At 38.2% G+C, this 19,869-nt stretch overlaps 2 protein-coding genes across 7 annotated transcripts in view; both read right to left on the reverse strand.

Annotated features, from left to right (window-relative positions):
* Positions 1-1,709, reverse strand: part of LOC106524075 (death-inducer obliterator 1) — a 26,022-nt gene extending 24,313 nt beyond the window's left edge. For 2 of the 5 annotated variants that reach the window (XM_014017719.1, XM_014017717.1), the window contains exons 1-2: positions 1,524-1,708; positions 123-208 (exon numbers count right to left, since the gene is read on the reverse strand). The gene's annotated coding sequence lies outside the window, so the exon portion shown is untranslated. Of the gene's footprint in view, positions 1-122; positions 209-1,523 lie in introns of all 5 variants that reach the window. The other 3 variants (XM_014017718.1, XM_014017720.1, XM_014017721.1) reach the window with 2 other exon arrangements.
* Positions 1,710-1,866: 157 nt separating this feature from the next.
* The window catches only part of zmynd8 (zinc finger, MYND-type containing 8), a 20,413-nt gene continuing 2,410 nt past the window's right edge, over positions 1,867-19,869 (reverse strand). The window contains exons 2-21 of one of the 2 annotated variants that reach the window (XM_014017722.1): positions 18,153-18,223; positions 17,793-17,935; positions 11,844-12,065; positions 11,555-11,668; positions 11,117-11,182; positions 10,794-10,886; positions 10,274-10,361; positions 9,591-9,646; positions 9,424-9,501; positions 9,216-9,331; positions 7,059-7,561; positions 5,888-5,989; positions 5,584-5,739; positions 4,908-5,432; positions 4,348-4,827; positions 4,097-4,269; positions 3,144-3,224; positions 2,973-3,051; positions 2,625-2,864; positions 1,867-2,517 (exon numbers count right to left, since the gene is read on the reverse strand). In XM_014017722.1, coding sequence (XP_013873176.1) covers positions 2,342-2,517; positions 2,625-2,864; positions 2,973-3,051; positions 3,144-3,224; positions 4,097-4,269; positions 4,348-4,827; positions 4,908-5,432; positions 5,584-5,739; positions 5,888-5,989; positions 7,059-7,561; positions 9,216-9,331; positions 9,424-9,501; positions 9,591-9,646; positions 10,274-10,361; positions 10,794-10,886; positions 11,117-11,182; positions 11,555-11,668; positions 11,844-12,065; positions 17,793-17,935; positions 18,153-18,177 — 3,516 coding nt within the window. In that variant the 5' untranslated portion in view covers positions 18,178-18,223 and the 3' untranslated portion in view covers positions 1,867-2,341. Of the gene's footprint in view, positions 2,518-2,624; positions 2,865-2,972; positions 3,052-3,143; positions 3,225-4,096; positions 4,270-4,347; positions 4,828-4,907; positions 5,433-5,583; positions 5,740-5,887; positions 5,990-7,058; positions 7,562-9,215; positions 9,332-9,423; positions 9,502-9,590; positions 9,647-10,273; positions 10,362-10,793; positions 10,887-11,116; positions 11,183-11,554; positions 11,669-11,843; positions 12,066-17,792; positions 17,936-18,152; positions 18,224-19,869 lie in introns of those variants that run through there. The other variant, XM_014017723.1, reaches the window with a different exon arrangement.

The raw sequence follows: 19,869 nt of genomic DNA on the forward strand, positions 1-19,869 counted from the left end.
CCTTTGTACGAAAAAAGTAAGAGAAATTTAGGAKAAGAATATGAACATGTTCTTGCATGGGGCYCAATGAGTCTACTTGGATTCTTCTAAATTTTGTACAGATTTAAAAAAACAGCATGTACCTGCAATTTAGCAGCAACGGGTGTGAAAATGTGATCTCAGATAATCTGGCATCAAATAATGAATCATCAGTACAAGGTTGAGGAACCTGTCAGAGAAACACAAAAAAAGAAGAATGATCTAAGGAGTCTGAGCTTTACAGACAAACAGATGCAACATGTAAAAATAACTTTGGTTACAATTTTATTGTTTTAAAGAACTACCAAACTGGTTTCAAGATTCCCAAGATTACATACAAAGTTAAAAACAAACAAAAAAATGATGAAAATTTATTTTAAAAGATTTGTGGCTTGACACCAGTAAATATTTGGAGTAAACAACATTAGTAACCATAAAAAACTATGTTAGAGACGTCCAATTATATAATATCATAGTATAATAGTAAAAATAAACATTAGGTTTATTCACAATTCTACATTAAGTTCGCATTTACTTTGCTGCAGGTAAAACATACAAAATAAATAAATAAAAAAAAAACACTGCCTGGGATTAAAAAAATGCGGTCACGACTCCGCGCCACGTGAACGAGGACAACGGGTGCCTCCAATGTGGGAGGGGCCAGCGGTAAAACAACAAAATCAGAAATAATAATGCTACTAATTTTTCTGAATTCTACTTCAAAGGGAAAAGTTCGTGTTCGATATGTCAACCGAAACAGACCTCATTCGGTTCAGTAGTTAATGCTCCAGATTAAAAATCTGCACACGGCCTTCAAAACTCAGTRGTCCTGCACGCGAACTAAGCACGTGCAAATCAATAAAATTAGCACGTTGTCAAGTAAACCGCAAAACAATAAAATGCAAGATAAATATTGACTCGTCTTCCTTAAACGATTCAACTAATGATCAAAACATTCCGCCGCCAAACCACCAACCTGTTCGATATGGTAAACTTACTGCATACGCACGCTATCGCAACAGAGCCAATTGTTACAAAAAGACAAATCACTTATCTATATAACGTGAACCAGCGATGAGAGTTTACATCATTCGTCTTTATAATCAAAGTTGGTGGGGGTTTTTTTTCTAGCAGCGTAGAAGTGAAGGTTGCAACGCGCAAGCTTMAGCTAACCTCGTTAGCAAGCTAAAGGCCACATCCTTCTAGTACTACATTCAACATTGTTAGGTATTCAATCAAACTAAAGCCACAGAGCCTACAAGGAAACTATATTAGACATTTGCTCAACCGAACGGGTATTGATTAATTTGAGAAGCCAAATTACGTTTTGACTGCAAATACACACATATAAAACGAAACAGCTAACATCAAGTGTGCGATTCCGCCTCAACGCTAAAACCTGCATTATGACAACCTACGCAGTACTGCACACACTGGACCGTGACTACATCCTACAAACTGTAAATGACACGTAATTTGAACATTCAGTGTTTTATCCTACCCACCTATATACTAAAATACTGACGACGTGCCCTCGTTTTGRTCAGTCCTCCATTTTCCATTCCTCTTGGATCTAACTGACTGCGGCAGATGGCTGACTGACTGATACGGAAAATGTTTGTTTTGGAGCGCCCCCACTGGCCGGGAGGAGAACTGCACCAACAATGCTGATGTTGGGCGTGTGGGTCTGTTCTGGGCAATAAATACATTTGTTTATTCAGAAAATCAAAATATACACATAAATAAATGCTTTTTACGTTAACAGAGTCAGAAAAAGGCCAATTGTCAAATTTTTGCTCACAGATTGCACAATAACTGAATTAATCCCAGTATAATCATTGAGACAGCTGGTTTTAAAATGCATTTATAGCTTCCTTTAAAGTGTACAACAGACAAGATTTGGAAAAACAAAAACAAGGAATACAAAACAGGTAGTTCACAGACATTGCTGCCAGCAGTCCAATATCTATTTTACATTTAAGATGGTTCAGTAACATTGATTACATTTTTCTAATTTTTAACTGTTTTATAATTGTGTATGTTTTACAACGCCAGTGCATGCTCTTAGGTTTTTAAATCAAACAGCTTTAGTTGTGCATATAGCATCTTTTTTTTTTAATTTCCCCTCTCTGGAGATGCTGTTTGTCTTGTACCATTACCTTTTTACATAGAGGCAGTATGAGAGCCTGTAAAGGCCAAAAGAGAACTGTAAAAAACATCTGAGTTGTTTGTTTAAAACAGGCTCTTGAACAGAATAACTCGGACATATACTTGCAACTATATATTTAAAAAAAACAAAGTTAATTTACTTCTTAGATTCATGTTACGACAAAGTTACAGCAACACTGTCAGCGGTCTTCTCCGTATCACAATCCTTGTCTGAAGATGCAGAAATTGGTGTGTCTCTGAAAGAATTTGGGACACTGCTATTCTGCCCTTGACCTTTGTTTGGGAGGTCAGCTGTTGGCTCAGCCTCAGGTTCTTGCTGTGCAGCTGTGGCTACGAGTAAAAGAAAATGTTAATATATATATTACAGCTGTAAAAAAGCAATGTCTCAGATGTGATCAGTTTTACTCAGTGGTGTTGATCTTGACACATACGGTTACCTGACTGAGTGCAGGACTTCATGTGCTCCGGCCAGTGGGCTTGCTGACAGGGGTAATCACAGTAGCTGGTGTTCCAGCAGCAGTAGAAGATGGCCTCTTTCCTGCAGTTTGCACACCACTGCTTCTTCTTTGTCTCATCCACAGCCTGCTGCTTCTCCAGCTCCATCTGCTTCTTCACCTCCGACAACAACCTCTCCCTCTCCTGCTCCAGACTCTGCCTCATCTCCGCCATCGTCAGCTCTGCGGAGCACAACACAAGCACCGACCAAAAACACAAACTTGTGACATCTTTTTTTTTTTTGAGGGGGAGGGGGTCCATCTTTTCCAACTGATTAATGATCTTCTCACCAAGGTTGTGCTTCATTTCTGACAACTCTTGTTGGTGCAACCACTGCAATTTTTCTATTTCAATTCTCAGTCGTTTTATCTGTAGGAAATACATAAACGTATGTCAGAATTTTTAAAAAGTGTCACCATAAAGTAATTTTGGAGACRTTTTGGGGAAGCCTACACACATACTTCTGCAATTGTGTTCCCTGAAGTATTCTGAGAGAGGTCATTGTAGATTTCAGTCATTGTCCCTTTGATTGCATCCACTATCTGAAAAATATCAAAGTTTTTATTAMTAAAATGTGTCTTTAAAATATATATTTGTGACCCATCACATCCAAATTTAGTCAAAAAGGCCTAATTCCAATATTACTGCCTTTAAAAGCTACATTTTGGATCATCCTGATAGGAATGGTTCCTGACATGTGACTTAATATGTCTTGTTAATCACAATAATACATTAATATTTGGTCTKGATCCTATTTTTATGTATCTTTATTGAGAATTTTTTTAAGTTATTATAAAAATAGTATTTGAATATTGAGATTTCCTCGCTGGGAAAAAACAAAAGCCTTGTTAGGTGACAGGGAAAATATCAAAATTTCAAGGCATTTTTGCTCAAAATCATCATTTTTTTTCTTGCTAATGCTCAAAAAAGTGCTTCAAAAATTGTTCTAGGATTATATTTCAAACAGGTGATTTACATTATTTATGATAAGGCATTTGTTCTTTATATTTCAACAAAATTCAATCATTGCAAACATTTTAATCAAAACATTTTTCCCATCTCTCCCACTTTGAGACTTAATCCTCRGTTCGATGTGATGGGTCACATTTGATCTTTACCAGCCTCAAAATGAGYTGACCTAAGACACACCTCAGAAAAGAGGTGAAAGAGGGGCTTTTGCAGTTACAAAGAGGGGGAATTCAGATCAAAGCATTGCAKTTCCACTTTATRTAGACCCCAACTGAAAGATTTAAATGTGAAAAAGAAGRATTTGAAAGCATATGAACACTTTAAAGGCATAAAAAGCAAWGGTTCATCCAATAAAACAACTAGCYAACARGGACTGCTGTGAAATGACTCTTCAGACTTTTCCTTTAGCATAAAGTAWGGGTCAATGAAAAAAGGTGGAACTAACTTTATTTGTGTACTTGGCGATGTCTGCAGCCACATCTGCTGAGGCAGTGGGGATRTATGGATCTGTTGACCCCGGTGACGATGTAGCAGCTGCGCCTAAACTCGAACCTGGACTGCTGGACACCACGGTGACAGCTGCAGACGTGCTGAATGGAGGGTCTTTTTGCTGTACAGCTAGAGCCAAGAACACCAGCGGCATTAGGACAAGTAGCTGGACGGTGTGAAGCGTTTAACCAAAACCCTAATAGTTACCCTTAACAGCTTGTCTGGTCTGGTAGCGTGTGCTTTGGGAAGACGGCTGTGACGAGGACGATGAGGCTGCCGTGGAGCCRTTTCCGGCTGCCTGAGCCTGGCCCTGCCTGGGAGATGACTCCTGTGTGTGGGGGGCCACCACAAGCTGTTGGGTTTGCTGCTGGCGCTGCACCTTCTGCATGTGCCACTTCTGAGACGAGGTCTCAAACTTGGCGGTGGGATTCCACACCACGGCTCTCTGAACCACGGGCACCGTCTCTCTGGGCAGCAGAGGACGTTGCTTCTTCAACGTRGGTGTGGTGGAGGCTGAGGAGGAAGACGACGGTGTCGTGGTGTTGCTGGAGAGGGACACGTGGCTTATTGTCGCTGGGGAGGAAGCGGTAAGGGTGACCATAGTAACAGGAATGGCCACGATAGGCTGTGTTACAGTGGAGGGTGTGGAAGTGGCTGTGCTGTTTGGAAGAACTGACGGAGCTTTACCTTCAAAGAAAAAATAAAMTGAATTATTTTTATGTTTTATAAGYTTTTCACTTTTTATTGTGGACTGTTGCRACGCTTACCTTCGGATTTTCCAGCTGCTGAATCGTTACTGTCTTTTCTGCTCTTCCTCCTTTCTTTTCCACCCTGTTCTTCTCCGAGATCAATAACTAGCTCTCTTTCTGAGTCAGAGTCCTCAAGCGCCACGCTCTGCCTCGTCTCTTCTTTCACCTGAGTCTTTTCTCTGGCAGCAGGTGATCCCGGAGCWGCTTTGGTCATATCTGGGTTATCCTTTTCCAAATCTGTGTTTGAGTTCTCTTCAGCTTGGCCATCAGGAAGTGTTGCACTGGAATCATCTGCTGCAGGTTCCTTGGATTCAAGTAAATCAGTTTTATGATCCTCTGCTTGGCTTGGGAGAGGCTGGTCTTTTGCTTTCGTTTTGGTAGGCTCCTTCTGAGGTTCCTTAGTGGGTGAAGTATCTTGGTCTCCCTTGGTTTTTGTCTCCTCATCGCTGGCAGACTCACTCTCACTGGAGTCCGATTTATCAGAGTCCTCAGAGTCACTGTGGTCCACACCTTTGTACTCATCCACAGAAATCTCATCAATACCTGCAAAATAAGAAGGAGCTGTCACAATACAGAGCAGGATCGTTCTATCTAGTTCATCAACAAAGTCAAGAAGACATCAAATAGGCAAAGCAACCAAAAAGTTTATCAAGAAAGAATTGCTACAAAGAAAGTTCTTGGGATTGTCACTAACCAAGCTGCGCTTTGCAACTTTCAATTGTCTTGTCTAAGTTTAGCTGGAAACGACTCTTGATCCGCCTTTTTGGGGAGGTGAGGCTTGGTGTGGCTCCTTGTTTCTGCTGGACTGTTTCACTCAGCTCCTTCAGGTCCATTTCAGCTTTACTTCGATCTGAAACAATTTTGAGAATCAAAGTTTTCAAGAACTTCAGCAGGTGAGAAGGTTTGTGTTTCAGATCTTTGCAGCAATCTCTATTTAATTAAAAAGACTAAACACCAATAACTATTTTTGTTATTTTAAGAAAGAGTAAAGTATTTACCCAGATTCAGGTTTAGAATGCTTCCTGTCTGTGGTGTCTTCTCCTGCTTGGAGACACCAGGAGACTGGGACTGGAAAGATTTGGGGATGTCCAGGGAATTGCCTTAAGGACACACGTAAGAATGAGCAAGTGGAGATATTCACTTTGTATTTAAGTTTTTGAAAAGGGTTTAAAACAGGGCTATTCAACTGGCGGCCCGCGGGCTGGAGTGACCAGAATTCATCCCGTCAATTGGTTCATTCATCTCTTAAGCCCAAAACCTTGGTTTTCTACTTTAMTTGCTATGATTTCTTTTAGTTAGAYATAGACATGTTTGGTATCTACAGAAACATCAAAATCTTGGCTAGAAGCTGGTAAAAACATTTTAATGAACACTCAAGACAGATAAAATTACAATCAGTTGAAGATAAAATTATGAAAGTGAAAATAAATTGGTTTAAAAATTTGGCAAGTCAGAAATGTTAAAATAATATTTGTATCAAATATGAGGCATAATGTGTTCTTTTTGTTTTTGATATTGTTTAATTATCACTACTTTTATAGGATTCTAATTGTTGTATTCATGATTAAATACAGCAAAAGAAATACTATTTCAAAGGTAACAGATCTTTGTAATACATGGTTTATTTACATAATGACTTTAATTGCTGGATGTTCGGCCCCTCAGCTGTTGATCTGTATTACCTGTGGCCTCCGGAGCAATTTAGTTGAATAGCCCTGAATTAAAACATGCTATGATATAATTACAAGCAAACACAAAACAGGCACATTCAAAATATTTACAGTGTATTTTTCCGAAATTTTAACTCTTTTGATAATGTATTAAACATAGTTATTTAAACTACTTAACATCTGTTTATTATAAATATGTAGATTTGTCATTCATACAGGCCAAGAGTATTTAAGGTTAGGGTTATCAAAGTACTAGAATTTCAAACTAAGAATCATTTCCCAGAAAAGTACGCAGTTTTTGCTACAAATTTTTTACACCAAATCTCCAAACAAACCTCTTCTATATAAACTTCTGGAGTGCAAGATGTGGGTACACTGTCCAAGTTATATTTTGCTGCAAACTTATAATTTTTTATTTTTATGTTTCATTTGATTGTCATTTACACCTCAAGGTGCACCTTGAGTAGTAAATGACACATCAAAGTGAACTCTTCTGTACCTGTACAGTCAGTAGACTCTTCTCCTGTGCTGTACTGACTGTTAGCACTTTTTGCCTGGGACTTGTCTTCTGTTTTTTCCTGTTCCCCATCRGAACCTGTGTGAACAGATGAGTTGGTGCTCATGGGGGAGCGAGGCACATCACCTTGAGGGGGCTGCCGTCCTGTTGTGCCCCCTCTTACCTCTGAGCCAGGCAGCACGGTTCTGGTCAGAGCGATTTTGGGGGATGCGGTCATGTCAAATGACAACTTGATCTTCTCCTGTTTYTCAGGTTTAATGGCAGTGGAAGAAGGGTTGGAAGTGTCCAGAAGCAGCTGGAAGTTATTGTCAGGAGTGTAGGGTGTCCTGAAGGGAGCATAATTAAACACTCCAAACTTCTTTCTCATGTTCTCCACGTAGACCTCCATTTCTTGCATGGCACTGTTGAAGATGCTTTTGGTCTTCTTCACGGAGAAGGCAATCTCTTTAGACATGAGGTAGCAGTTGTTTAAAGGAACCCACGCCCTGAAAGATAAACAAAATGATGTCACAAGTCTAAAATACACCTTCATGTGTTGATCTTTATTTGGTTGTTGCTTCGAGGGACTCAGTAAATCTCATGATGCATCTCAGTAATCCAGGTAGAAAAAATCAAAAAGAAACAATAAGTAGGTCCTCCGGATGGGACTCATCGGACTGAAGAAGTCTCTTGGACAAGAGACGTRACGTTTCACTAAAGAACCCATCCAGAGGACMTATTTATTTTTTCTTTTTGACTCAGTAAATCAACTGCCTGCATCTCACCCTGTCTTGTTCTGTCACACCAACTGTCGTCCTTCACTACGTCCATGCACCTTTTTCTGTGGTCTTCCTCTCTTCATCCTACCTGGCAGCACACATCCACACTATCTCAACCATGCCTCTCTTTTGCCCCTTTTCCACYAGCGTCTCTACAGCATGGTTCGACTTGGCTCATCACGGTTCCAAGGTTTTTCCACTAGCAAGGATCTGAAAACTTTGYTGTGKTGCARGTGTACCGTGCTGGCCTGAAAATGCRACGKCAGAAGACTGTCGGCCACTAAYTGGTTAGGGGATGGAGTCACTGGTTGCATCWCAAGAGCTACCCTCATWTAACARCCCAGTCTGCCATTTGCAAWAAYAACACTGTCCTCCGTTGTTGTATTGTATATCTTTTCAGTGTTTTCTTCTTCTATGTTTAAYRGTGGCTGGCAAAYAGCTTAATGAAGTATAACCCCCACCAGCTGGTAAGGCGTGTGGTGTCAATAGCCGTGTTTCCATCCAATTTTAATTCGAATTTTGAGCGAATTTTTAAAATTTCGCGAAAAGGAAAAAACAAAGAAATGTGAATCAGACGTGTTTCCATCAACTGGCTTGAAGCGAATCAGTTACGTCAGACGCATGCGTGTAGTAAATAGGAAGTAAAAGTCGCATCTCAGGGAAATGGAGAGAAGTTATCAGGAATGTGTTGCTACTGTCGGGAAAGTTGTAATTATTCTGTCATCAACTACTTTTTGTGATTTTACATGTGGTCGGGAGATGTAGAGAAAGAAATGCAATTATTTTCACATTACGGGAGTAACTGCGAATACGCCGACAGCAGGATGAGGTTCCAGCTGCAGTCATGGCTGCAGTCGCTCTGGTACCGGGACCGGTTTCAGACAGACAGCAGGAACAGCTGGTCAACGTGTGAGGTAAATGTTCGCTATGTCAGACCTGATTCGAAAAATGTGTTTCCAACTCTCTTTTTGTTCATCAACTCTTTTTTGAAAAACCCAAAAACCACCTCAAACGAGCGTATCAACTTTGATGCGAATTAGAGGAAGTTTTTTCGAATCATGCCGTTTCCTTCACCTTTTCTGATGCAATACTTCAAAATGCGCATTAAAAAACCTTGATGGAAACACAGCTACCGTTCGGACTCTGGGACCGCCCAACTTTACGATGACCCCACCTACTAGAGCTGTTAGTGAGGTGTAATGAAAAACCACTCGAACTGTGCTAGCTGACTGAATTTCCTCTTCTGCAAAGCATACTTTCACCTCCCCAGGCTCTCTTCCACTTGCTCCATACTTTCACTATAGAWATAGCTACCACATACAAGAAGGCAAGAACATAGGATCCTTCAAGTGCAGGTACATGGTACAAATTTAGTTGATACCTGTCATGCTGGCCGAAGAAGCGAGCGTCCACTTGTCCATCCTTGTCCCGCAGCGCTTTGGCAGGCCAGAAAGGAAATCCTTTTAATTTGGCCCACACAAGAGGATGTGGGTTACTCTGCAGACAAACAAGTATTCTGGTGATTTGTTTTAGAAGTAAGTATATAAGTAACTGGTGTCATGAAGCTTCAGGTAACTCAGCTAGCTTACACAAGGCTCACAGAACCAGTTGTCTCTCTTTTGGCAGGCAGACAGATAACATTCAGGACAAACCTCAATTTCATTCATCTGCAAAAGAGTAGAAATGTTAAAGAAGGCAAGAATAACTGAGAATAAAACCTAAAACAACAACAACAAAAAAGACRGTGCTTGCTTACTTCATGTTCACAGATTTTTACGATCACTTTAGCTGTTGCTGTGAGTTTGTGATTGGCTGAAATGAATAAAAACAGAGTTAAAAACTTACAGGTTATTATATCCTTAATAAAAATTATTAATGGTGAAGTGCAGTATTGCGGATAATAGTTACTTTTGATTGATTTTAATTACTAAAGTTTTTTTAAATATGCAATGCTCTCAGTACATTGTGACATAATATGAATCTTGCAACTCTTTTTTAAAAAATTTAGCACGAGATGTAATGGAAAAATACCTTTTGCATTCTTATTTAGGCCAAATAGGTTATGATATGCCTTACTGACCCAAAGACATCAGCTTTATTGTCTTTACCCTGTTCTTATTTTATTAYAGGGATTTTTTGGTCAGAACAAAATCTGCTGTAATTTATCACTTTCATTTTACTTTGGTCCAGAACAGCACCTGGAATRATGTGATTGTTAAAATAACACCTGTATGTTAAACAGTACAGTTGGTCATTAGGACTGCCTGTCAGCACACATCTTGACTGAGAACTGTGATGGTTTTGTGCTGATTTTTGTGTCGCAATAAACAACTCAGACCTGTGAAGCAACTTTATCCTTTAAAACACATATTTCTGTACCTTGTTAAATAAATAATTTCCACAACAATGTTATTGTTGTCAACACAAGATACAGCCTACCTCCATTGTATATAATACAGTTGTGTAAAATCCATTTAGTGTCGGCCAAAAAAGCCTCTGTGCATCCATACATCTTCTTTTTGATATTCTGCAGTGGAAAAAATATGCAAAGGTTATTCAAGTGGTTAACCTTGCTTAGCACACAAAATAAGGAATGTTGTATTTGGTAGATTATATCTTTGTTGTAACAATGCTTTTGGCAATAAATCTGGTACTGRTCCCCTGATTGGCAGCTCCAGAAGCTCAAAATGTGTCAATAGCAACAAAAAAAAAGCTGTTTGGCTGAAAAGATTGGGATAATTTTTCATGTGTGCAGTCCACATATTCAACTCTACTGTTCATTCCACAAATGCTTCCTTACAAATGTGGCACCATTTAAAATGTAAATTAACAGGCTTTCCAACTGAATAAGACTCATGGGTTGTTACAACAAAGAATTATTCTACCAAACACGTGTCCTTAGTTTTTTTGTTTTAAGTTTATATTTAGTTTTAAATGAATGTGACAGCCTTGAGTTTACCTTTTCAAGTGTGCAAAGATCCATAGGATGGAAAATGTACTCTGCATAATCCGGATGCTGTTCAAGAGACACAGGTTTCTGGAAGGGTTCAGTCTATTGAGTTGAGTCAACAGGACAAAAACAAAACAAAAAGTTAAACAAACACTAAAGCTGAGCTCACAGATTTTCCATCAACTTCACACCAACATGCTACCCCCCTCCCCCCAAACCAGTAAAAATCTTTAATTGCAGCTTCAGGGAAAAAAAAAAAAAGAAGAAGAAAAAAAGAAATCAGTGAAGGAAAGAAATCATGACGGGGTCTTGTTAGTGATGTAATTGATTACCCAATTAAAAGTCTTTCTCTGCGAGGAAGCTGCATGTGGGGAGCGAGATGACAAGCGCGGATGATCCTGAAAGAGAGTGAGAGGGGCAGCTGTATGCTCACCACCAGCTAGCATGTTTACTGGTTTCCAGCCACGACAGGCCCGTTAGAACACATTCAAACCTGATTAGTTCTGTTACTGCAAATCAATCGTCGCATGCAAATCATTTATATATACACRTGATGCTGGACTGAAAGGTGAACTTCAAGGTGCAGATTTGACACAAACCGAGGTGTTTTAGTTGCACAAGCGATTTCAGCGTCAGTTTATATTAAAGCATTGGTGCAGGTGTTTAATTTTAAAATGAAAACCAAAAAGAAACAAAGCACTCCAGCTATAAAAACCCTGCCTGCTTCAACACATTTYACCCAAGACAGACAGCTGTTACACCATACTTACACCTGGTTGTTTCATTTTTTGAAGGGCAAACTTTAGGAGGTAAGAGAGCTGCTCTATCGTTAGCATCATCATGGCCTTGCTCTGAGTCTCTATACACTCAGCAACTGTTATCTTCTGAAAGACATWAGAGGGAAAAGAACATTTAATTTACATTACATAAAAATATAAAACATTCAAAGGTCCTGTATGTTTTTGCTGTTAACGTCCATACTCACAATTATTTGAACAGATTAGATTTTGACTTTATTTTTTCCAGCAGTAAAAACTTGTCACATTTCAGGGTTAGTACCTCACATTCGGGGCAGAACCAGTCGCCCTCGGGCTCGGCTGGTAGYTTGAGACACTTGGCGTGGTACACCCTGGGGCAGAGCTCACAGCAGAGCACCTGGCCCTCGCGGTGGCACAGCCAGCAGTAAAAATCATTCCTGCCGTCCTGCGGTACAACATCAACAGGGTCTGTGGTGAGTGCTGGCTGCTTCGCATAGTAAAAGGGACCATGTCTGAGCTCAGACTGGAACACAGGCAAAAGAAACACAAAGTTGGGGAAGATCAAAGTCAGGTGACAAGTCAAAGAAGCCAAGCAGACATGCACAAAGTATCAACAACACAAAATACAGACTCAAAGCATCAGCTCCCAGATTTCAGCTCATCTTCAAACATTTTGACTCAACATGGAAAAACCTACACGTGTTTCTGTAAAGGACAACCTAACACACCAGGGTGGTGATGTTAACAAATATGTTGTGCATTTAAAGCAAGAGAAAGTAAAATTTGCTTTATCAACAAAGAATCGGAAAATAATAACTGTAAGTTTTTATTTTCAACTCAGAGCTCAAATTTAATATTAAATCAGCTAAAAGCAAAACTGAAAGTCAACAGAATTATTRATTTTTGAAATGATGATGTTTGTTGTCTATTTAGATAAGTGATTAATTGGCAGATTTATCAGTGTTAGATGTGACTCTAGATCAGTAGTTACCAAAGCTGGTGTTAGGACCCYTCTGTGTGTAATGAAACATTAAGTGCGGGGTCCCCCATATATGGTTTTAAGACATCAATTTAAATACAAATAAATTGCTAATGGAATATTTTTTACCATGATTCTTATAAAAAACTAATAGTGGTAATCACAGATAAATATAGGTGGGTTTGTTTATAATTTTATTATGCCCATGTTTAACAGAGTTATTAGCAAATTTCACATGTAAACTGGTGTCGCAAGTTTCTGCAAAGTTATTGTTTGTGCTGGAAGCTAAACAATTTGAAAACCATGACCCAGACTGTTGTGTTAATTGCTTCCTGTGAGTAGGCTGGCTTTGATAGAAGGGTTGCTTATTTTGGCACAACACCAGCAGAACACAAAGGAAGTCAGCGGGGATATTACGCTAACATTTGAAGGATCAACATTGTTTCTGGCAGGAAAATGATGAGTCTTTCATTTGTAAAATCCTGGAGGGTTGCCAAAGACGTTTGCGTTCTGCTAACTAATAACTATCACACTCTACTGTGAGCATTATCCCAAAATTCATCAGTTGCTATTTTATCTTATTTTATTTTATTTTATTTTTCCCAGTAAGACAGAACAAATCAAAGTGTGCACAGATTCACACTCCGTCAGCATGCACATTAGGAACTAATAATATTCACGTTATGACAAGGATTTCACTTGATAAAACCAGGAAACAAAACATCTCAAATTACAAAATGTTGATCAAAAGCTGAGAGGTTTAATTACACAAAAATACAGACTATAAAACTCAAAGAACAGGCTGCCATTCATGGTGTTTAGTACATCAGTCTGAGCTACAAAAACGTATAACACCCAGGATGTGGAGCTCAAAAAGAGGCAAGCAAAACTTCAAGGGTTGCTAAATGACCACTGATGTAGTAGAATCATAATCTAACACTGACTGTTGCACAGACAGAGTGCAGGAGGCTTGTCTGCTCAGTGAACCAAACAAGACTAAACAGGCCTCAGGATATGACAGAACAAGTAGTGCTGAGCCCAACCATGTCTTTTTATTCTTTTATGTTGATGCAATCCATACCAGCGCATCAGCACAATCTATTAAAAGTAACCTGCATCTGAAATGCAGCTGATGCTGTTATGATTGAGCTAGGTTGGTTTGAACCCCAAGATGCAGAACTGAGTGAGGTGGCAAAAAAGTGATTTATTAAAACAAAAACAAAGGTGCTGACATGGCAGCAAACAAGAACAAGAGCTTTGGACAGGAACATGAACATGAACACCAACACCAACACCGTCCATGAACACCAACACCAACACCAACATCAACATCAACATCAACATCAACATCAAACAGAAAACAAGAATCTGACGAACAATGAAGACACTGAACAGAATACAAAGGGAAAACTAATGAGCTAAAACAAGAAACACCTGGGGAAGATACATGAGGATCAGGTGTGAGTGGGCGGGGCTGGAGCACAGGCAGACAGGAGGAAGAAAACAGATGACAAGACAGAAAACTGGAACAAAACAATAACAAAGACACCAATCATAACAGATGCTGAGAAGTTTCACAAAACAACATAAATTCACCTAAATGTGAAATCAATTCTAACTTTTTCATTTAACTGAATTTTTTTAATGTGTCTTTTTCTTAACTTGTTTTATGTTTTATACAATATTTTCTTTTCCACACCATTTGACAGTCTCTTTCTGTTATGTTTATGGACAAATAAACAAATTTATACCAAGTTCAGCATATCCAGTGTGTGTGTTTTTTATTTTATTTTTTTATTTAAAAGGTGAACTCAGGTTATCTGACGAGCTAAAAACAAACACAGATGTTCTTCTTGGGTTTGTTCATCGTCTTACAACATAAAAAACTGAGCAAACACCAAACAAACATGCTGACGTTTAGGATTTTAACAAGCTGTTTTAAAAGGCTGATCAGTGTGCATTGCCAATGCAATGCACACTATTGTGATTCGTTTCTCATCCAAGTCATCTCCACTTTGGCACGCTTCTCCTCCTGCATACTTTGTCCTAGAGCTGCCATTGTAATATATATTTGTAAAGCTCCTGTGCCAAATGATGGCTATGTCTTTTGGTGCCTGTACAACCTATAGTTTTTGAAATATTAATGTTTAATAATTTATAGTGGGAGTCAATGGAGCCTTGTATTAGTCCAATACTGCCCCCTGCTGTATCTACTCAGTACTGCACCATAGTTTAATAATATTTAATTTCAATACTTCAGGGTTTACAATACTAATATGATTGTATTTTGATGTATTACTATAATATTGTCCAAATATTGCTTTATTGTTGTAATATTTTTCAAATTAGAAACAACCATTACATTGGCAATATGGCCACTTTCTGCATACATACAAACCAAACCCTGGCCTCGTTCTAATGGTCTCATGGTTAGTGCCATGGGCTTTCATGTGGGAGATCAAGGGTTCGAAACCCAGCAACAGCAACTTTAACAGAAAATCTCTACAAACTTCATATTGTCACACAACTATCCTCATTACAAACACATGCTGACTTGACAAGCACAGGCTGGTATAGAAAACACATTTGTACTTGCTCACATTTCATTCTGCAAGTCCACTGCTGCAAGCAAAGCCATGCTGCAATGACATGCTACAAGGCAATGCACACTTGTTTTTACATCGTAAAAACCCATGTCTAGTTGTAAATGTGTTCTGCTCTGTGGATTTGGTTTGTGAACATATTAAAAATGAATATCTGCAAATAATCTGGTATTTTTTGTTCTTTGCATTCATGCTGTTGCTTGTTTGTTTGTTTGTTTGTTTGTTTGTTTGTTTGTTTGTTTGTTTGTTTGTTTGTTTGTTTGTTTGTTTGTTTGTTTCACCTGCAAAGAGGAAGCTATTTCTCAGTTTGTACAGTCACTGGTTAGTTTTTGTCAGATCTCTGTCATCCCTTTGTCTGTCTTGCTGGTGAAATATTGCAGTCATAATTCTGTCTCAGTCTGTTCAGTTCAGTTGTTATTTGACTGTCTGCCTCCATAATGGCCTTAATCAGCTTAATACTTTTTACTAGTTCATCAATTATGCAAGAAAATGTTCAGTGTTTCTTGAACAACCGTGCAACACAAACCACCACCTAGTCACAGAAGAGTGTTCTATTTTATGCTTTAAAAACTAATAATTAACTCAACTTAACAGCTTAATAAAATGTACCAGTAGTTGCAAATGATCTGAGACTTATGTATTTCAAAATATATCAAAATAAATGTTACAGTATAATTTCCAGAAATAAATGTTTTTAAATGTTTAATCTGTTCATTCAAACATTTATCTATCATTTATTATCATTTATTTGCTGACCAACATTTTTTTAACGTGAAAAAAATCTAAAATTTGATTTCAGCAACACCAAAAATAAAAATAAAAAGACAGAAGAAGAAAGGCAACAACAGACTTGTTTACAGAAACAAGAAACACAAATTAGGAAATGATTTCAATCAGCAGAATATTGGTGGCAGGAGAGACAATTTCCACTCAAGTGAGCTGAGTAAATGTAAAGCAACTTTCACATCTATTTTTAAAGAAAATGTAAAAGTTGCATTACACTTACATTCATGAATTGATTAAGTAAATCCAACAGTATGTTTTACTGAGTGTAGGCAGATCACTGGTTGAAGAAGCACTTTTATGAACAGTAATAATATTTACTGATGACTTTAAGGTGAAAAGCTTTAATTTCCGTTGCATTATCTGCAACCGAAAGCTATTTAAAAACCATCTGGGAAATCCTGTTACCCAAATATGTCTGAAGTTTCCTTTTTCAAATGTCAATAAATCTTAAACAGATAAATATGAGATTTGGACCAATTTCCCAGAGGTCATCCAGATTAGCAAGACAAATCCAGCCATATCTCATGGCTTATGATATTAGACTTAAAGGCTGATTCATACGTCCACTCTCACATCTTGCTTTCAGTCTTGTGTAATGAAAATGGTGTAACATCTTATCGCTCTGACACCTGTCTTGTACATACATTACCCACAGTCAGAACTCTGTCGGTGTGTGATTGGTCAGAACTTTGTGGGCGTGTTTGTTTATGTGCAGCGGTGTGTGCTCCTGCAGGTCATCATACACGTCAACTTGTACGGATTGTCCGTAAGTCATAAGGATTTTACATCATTTTGCAGGTATACGGACGTATAGAGCAATCTCTCTGATCTTTTCAACTCTTACGGATTTTTATCAAAACCTCATTTTCAAATTTATCTAACATGTCAGAGCCTGTAGGATGATTTAAAAACAATAAATAACATCACATAGCCATTTTCCAACCTGTTCTGCCGCTAGAAATAAGTTTTGAACTTTTTCCGCTGTCCTCTCCTCCTGCTTCGCAGCAGGCGCTTTCATGTGCGCAGCTGACGGACCCCCCCACCCCCCACCCCCCACACACACACACCTGCGGGTGCGAGTTGTACAGATTTTTAGCAAAATTTACAGATTTTTGAGGTTTTTTATACAAAGAGGTTGACATGTATGGGTCATTTTTGTTGCAAACAGTTTAAATCAGCTTCAGAAGGTGGTTGTTAAATTAGCAAAATGGAATGTGCAACCAACGTTCATGTTTTCTTTCCATCCTACTGAGCTTCATTTACAGAGAAGCACAGAAAATATATTGGTAAAAAATATTGAAATATATCTATTACTTTAACTGCGGATTTCTATAAATTAAAGAAAACACAGGCGTAAACTTGAAGCACTTCAGATCACTTTATAAAAAGAAGCGTAATGAACAATTTTAGATTGATTTTGTTTAGTTTCACTACAAGAAGATGTTTAATAATGAGTCAGAAAATGATATTAATCAGTAACACCACCACACATCACACCACAACTACTTTTACTCCTGTCTGCTCCCTTTAAGAGTCGCCACAGGGTATTATCTGCTTCCATCTTACCTCTTCTGTCACACCAACCCTCTAAATATCCTCCTTCAACACATCCATTAATCTTCATCTTCTTATTCTTCATCTGCATGTTTAAAACCATTTGAGCCCTGCCTCTGAAGGCCCAGTCACAATAATGTTTTAGTCAACTTATCCTTCACATTGAAACTGATTTATCACAACTGATCAGCATTTGTTCCTCATGTAGCATCAAAGAAATAAAAACACAGTCTAATGTAAGTAGCTTGAATTAGAAAAAGAGAAACTCACAAAATAGTATTTTAATAGTTACTCAGATGTCTTTGCAACATTAGGGTGAGCTCGGTACCTGGTCCTTGCTGCTGACGGCACCTGGCTTTTTCTTCTTTTTCACTGAGCAAGGCGAGGTTTCAGCAGAGGAGTGATCATTAGACGAGTGGGATGGACTGGAAATCTTTCGCTTTTGGGCCGTCCTTTCTGTTGTCCCAGCATCTAAAACACACAAATGTCAAAGTTTAAAAAAGTAAATAAATGATTTTCTTAAAGCATAAATGTAGGAAAATCGGCTCATTTTGCTAACCTTAAGCTGAAAGCAGTAAAATACTAGGACATATAAAAAACACAGAACATAAATTCAAACGTGTTTCTACACAAACTGGCACACTTGGACGTTTGTTTAAAAAAATAAGTTTGCTCTGTGTTTTTTTACCTTTAGATCTTGTGGAGATCTCCATCCCTTCTGTCGCAGCCTCTTTTACTGTTTTTCCCTCCTCTGGCACACTGGTGAACAAAGAGCACCATTAGTGAGATATCAAATATATATCCTATTAATTTATATAAGTAGCAAATTGAAGTGTAAAAAAAAAGTCAGGTTTTATCCTCTAGTAAAAAACAAAAAACAAAAGTCCCCTTAAAGATCAGAACATCAGTAATACTCAGTGCTCCGGTTTATAGTAGGACTGTTTTAAAGTTTCTAATTCCTGATTCATCCTGTTCACCTTCCCAACAAGTCATGAGTTCATCACAGGACCAGGAGCAGATGGTTGTGCAGCTATCAGACTGTAAACATTTAAAACAGAATGACAAATAAACACGAACTTGCCTCCATTTTCACTTGTTCATGGATGAAACTAATATGATGTGAGCCTATAAAGTCCCAAACACTTTGAACAAAAAAGACCAAAGCCAAAGCAGCTGACCTGGTCTCTCATGTGGGAATGATCAACTCTGAGAGTGAAGAGCATGTGACGGTTCACAGATCAGCCTTTAAAATAACAAAACTGATTTCAGCAGACGTTTTATCTGCTCTAATGCTCCCCTAGCTTTGTAAATGTATATTTATTGTCAAAGTACAGCCCCTGAGTAAGACACTGAGCAGAAAACTTTTACAGTTTCTCCTTCTTGACAGAAAAACAGCAGCAGTAAAGTTTGATCCAAAGTGAGCCTCTGCTTTTCTAAGCAGCAGCAGCTTGGCTGCATGCTCACGCCAACTCACAAGCAAAGTTCAAACACAGCCTGATTTTATTAAGAGATGCACTATGTTTAAAAACTGCCTCGGTCTGCTTTAACAGCCCTGATGCTGGTGTCTGAACTGTCTCCTCAACATGAAGTCAGGTTACTGAAGCTTGGTAACAAAACTTTATGTTTCTTATATCAGGTGGTCTAAAGGAAGAAAACATCTGGAACAAGCAGAACTGTGGACACTGAGAATCAGGGTTTGGGACCACTTACTTGTTCAAATATAGAACGTTTTCTAAGTTCATTTTCAGCATTAAAATTGTCACAATTTCTAAAAAAAATATATTTATAAATCCAAAAAAAGACTTTTATTATTTATTTATTTGACACAGAGTCACTGTACCTTTTAAATAAATCTTTTAAAAGAAGAGCTGCATGGTACCAGGTTCTAGCAAGACAAAGCTCATTTCCTTCCTGTCTCTGGACAGGTTGATGCTACTCAAATACAGCTTAACCAATTATGAATTGGTGAAGAACCAGCAAAAGAATTACTTACATACATTTCCGATAAATCATTAATCACATCCCACTAAAACCAACCAAACAAACCAAACTACAACCCTTCATAAACAGTTCAGAAAACCATTTCTTTGCCTAATGAGCATATCAACGGAAGAGCATTGCATTTACTGAATAAAAAAATTAGGACTCCTGATCTCATAATTACATGATCAGAATCTCAAAATTACGAGAAAAGATCTCATAATTTTGAGATCTTATCTCATAATTACGAGAAAAGATCTTATAATTATGAGATATTTTCTTGTAATTATGAGATATCTCATTATTATGAGATCCTGATCTTGTAATTACATTTTATCTCATAATTACGACATCTTTTCTCGTAATTATGAGATAAACATAGATTTTATGTTGATGTTATGAGATATTATCTCATAATTATGAGA

The sequence above is a fragment of the Austrofundulus limnaeus genome, unplaced genomic scaffold (genome assembly GCF_001266775.1).
Source record: "Austrofundulus limnaeus strain Quisiro unplaced genomic scaffold, Austrofundulus_limnaeus-1.0 Scaffold175, whole genome shotgun sequence".
In the NCBI taxonomy this organism is placed as follows: Eukaryota; Metazoa; Chordata; class Actinopteri; order Cyprinodontiformes; family Rivulidae; genus Austrofundulus; species Austrofundulus limnaeus.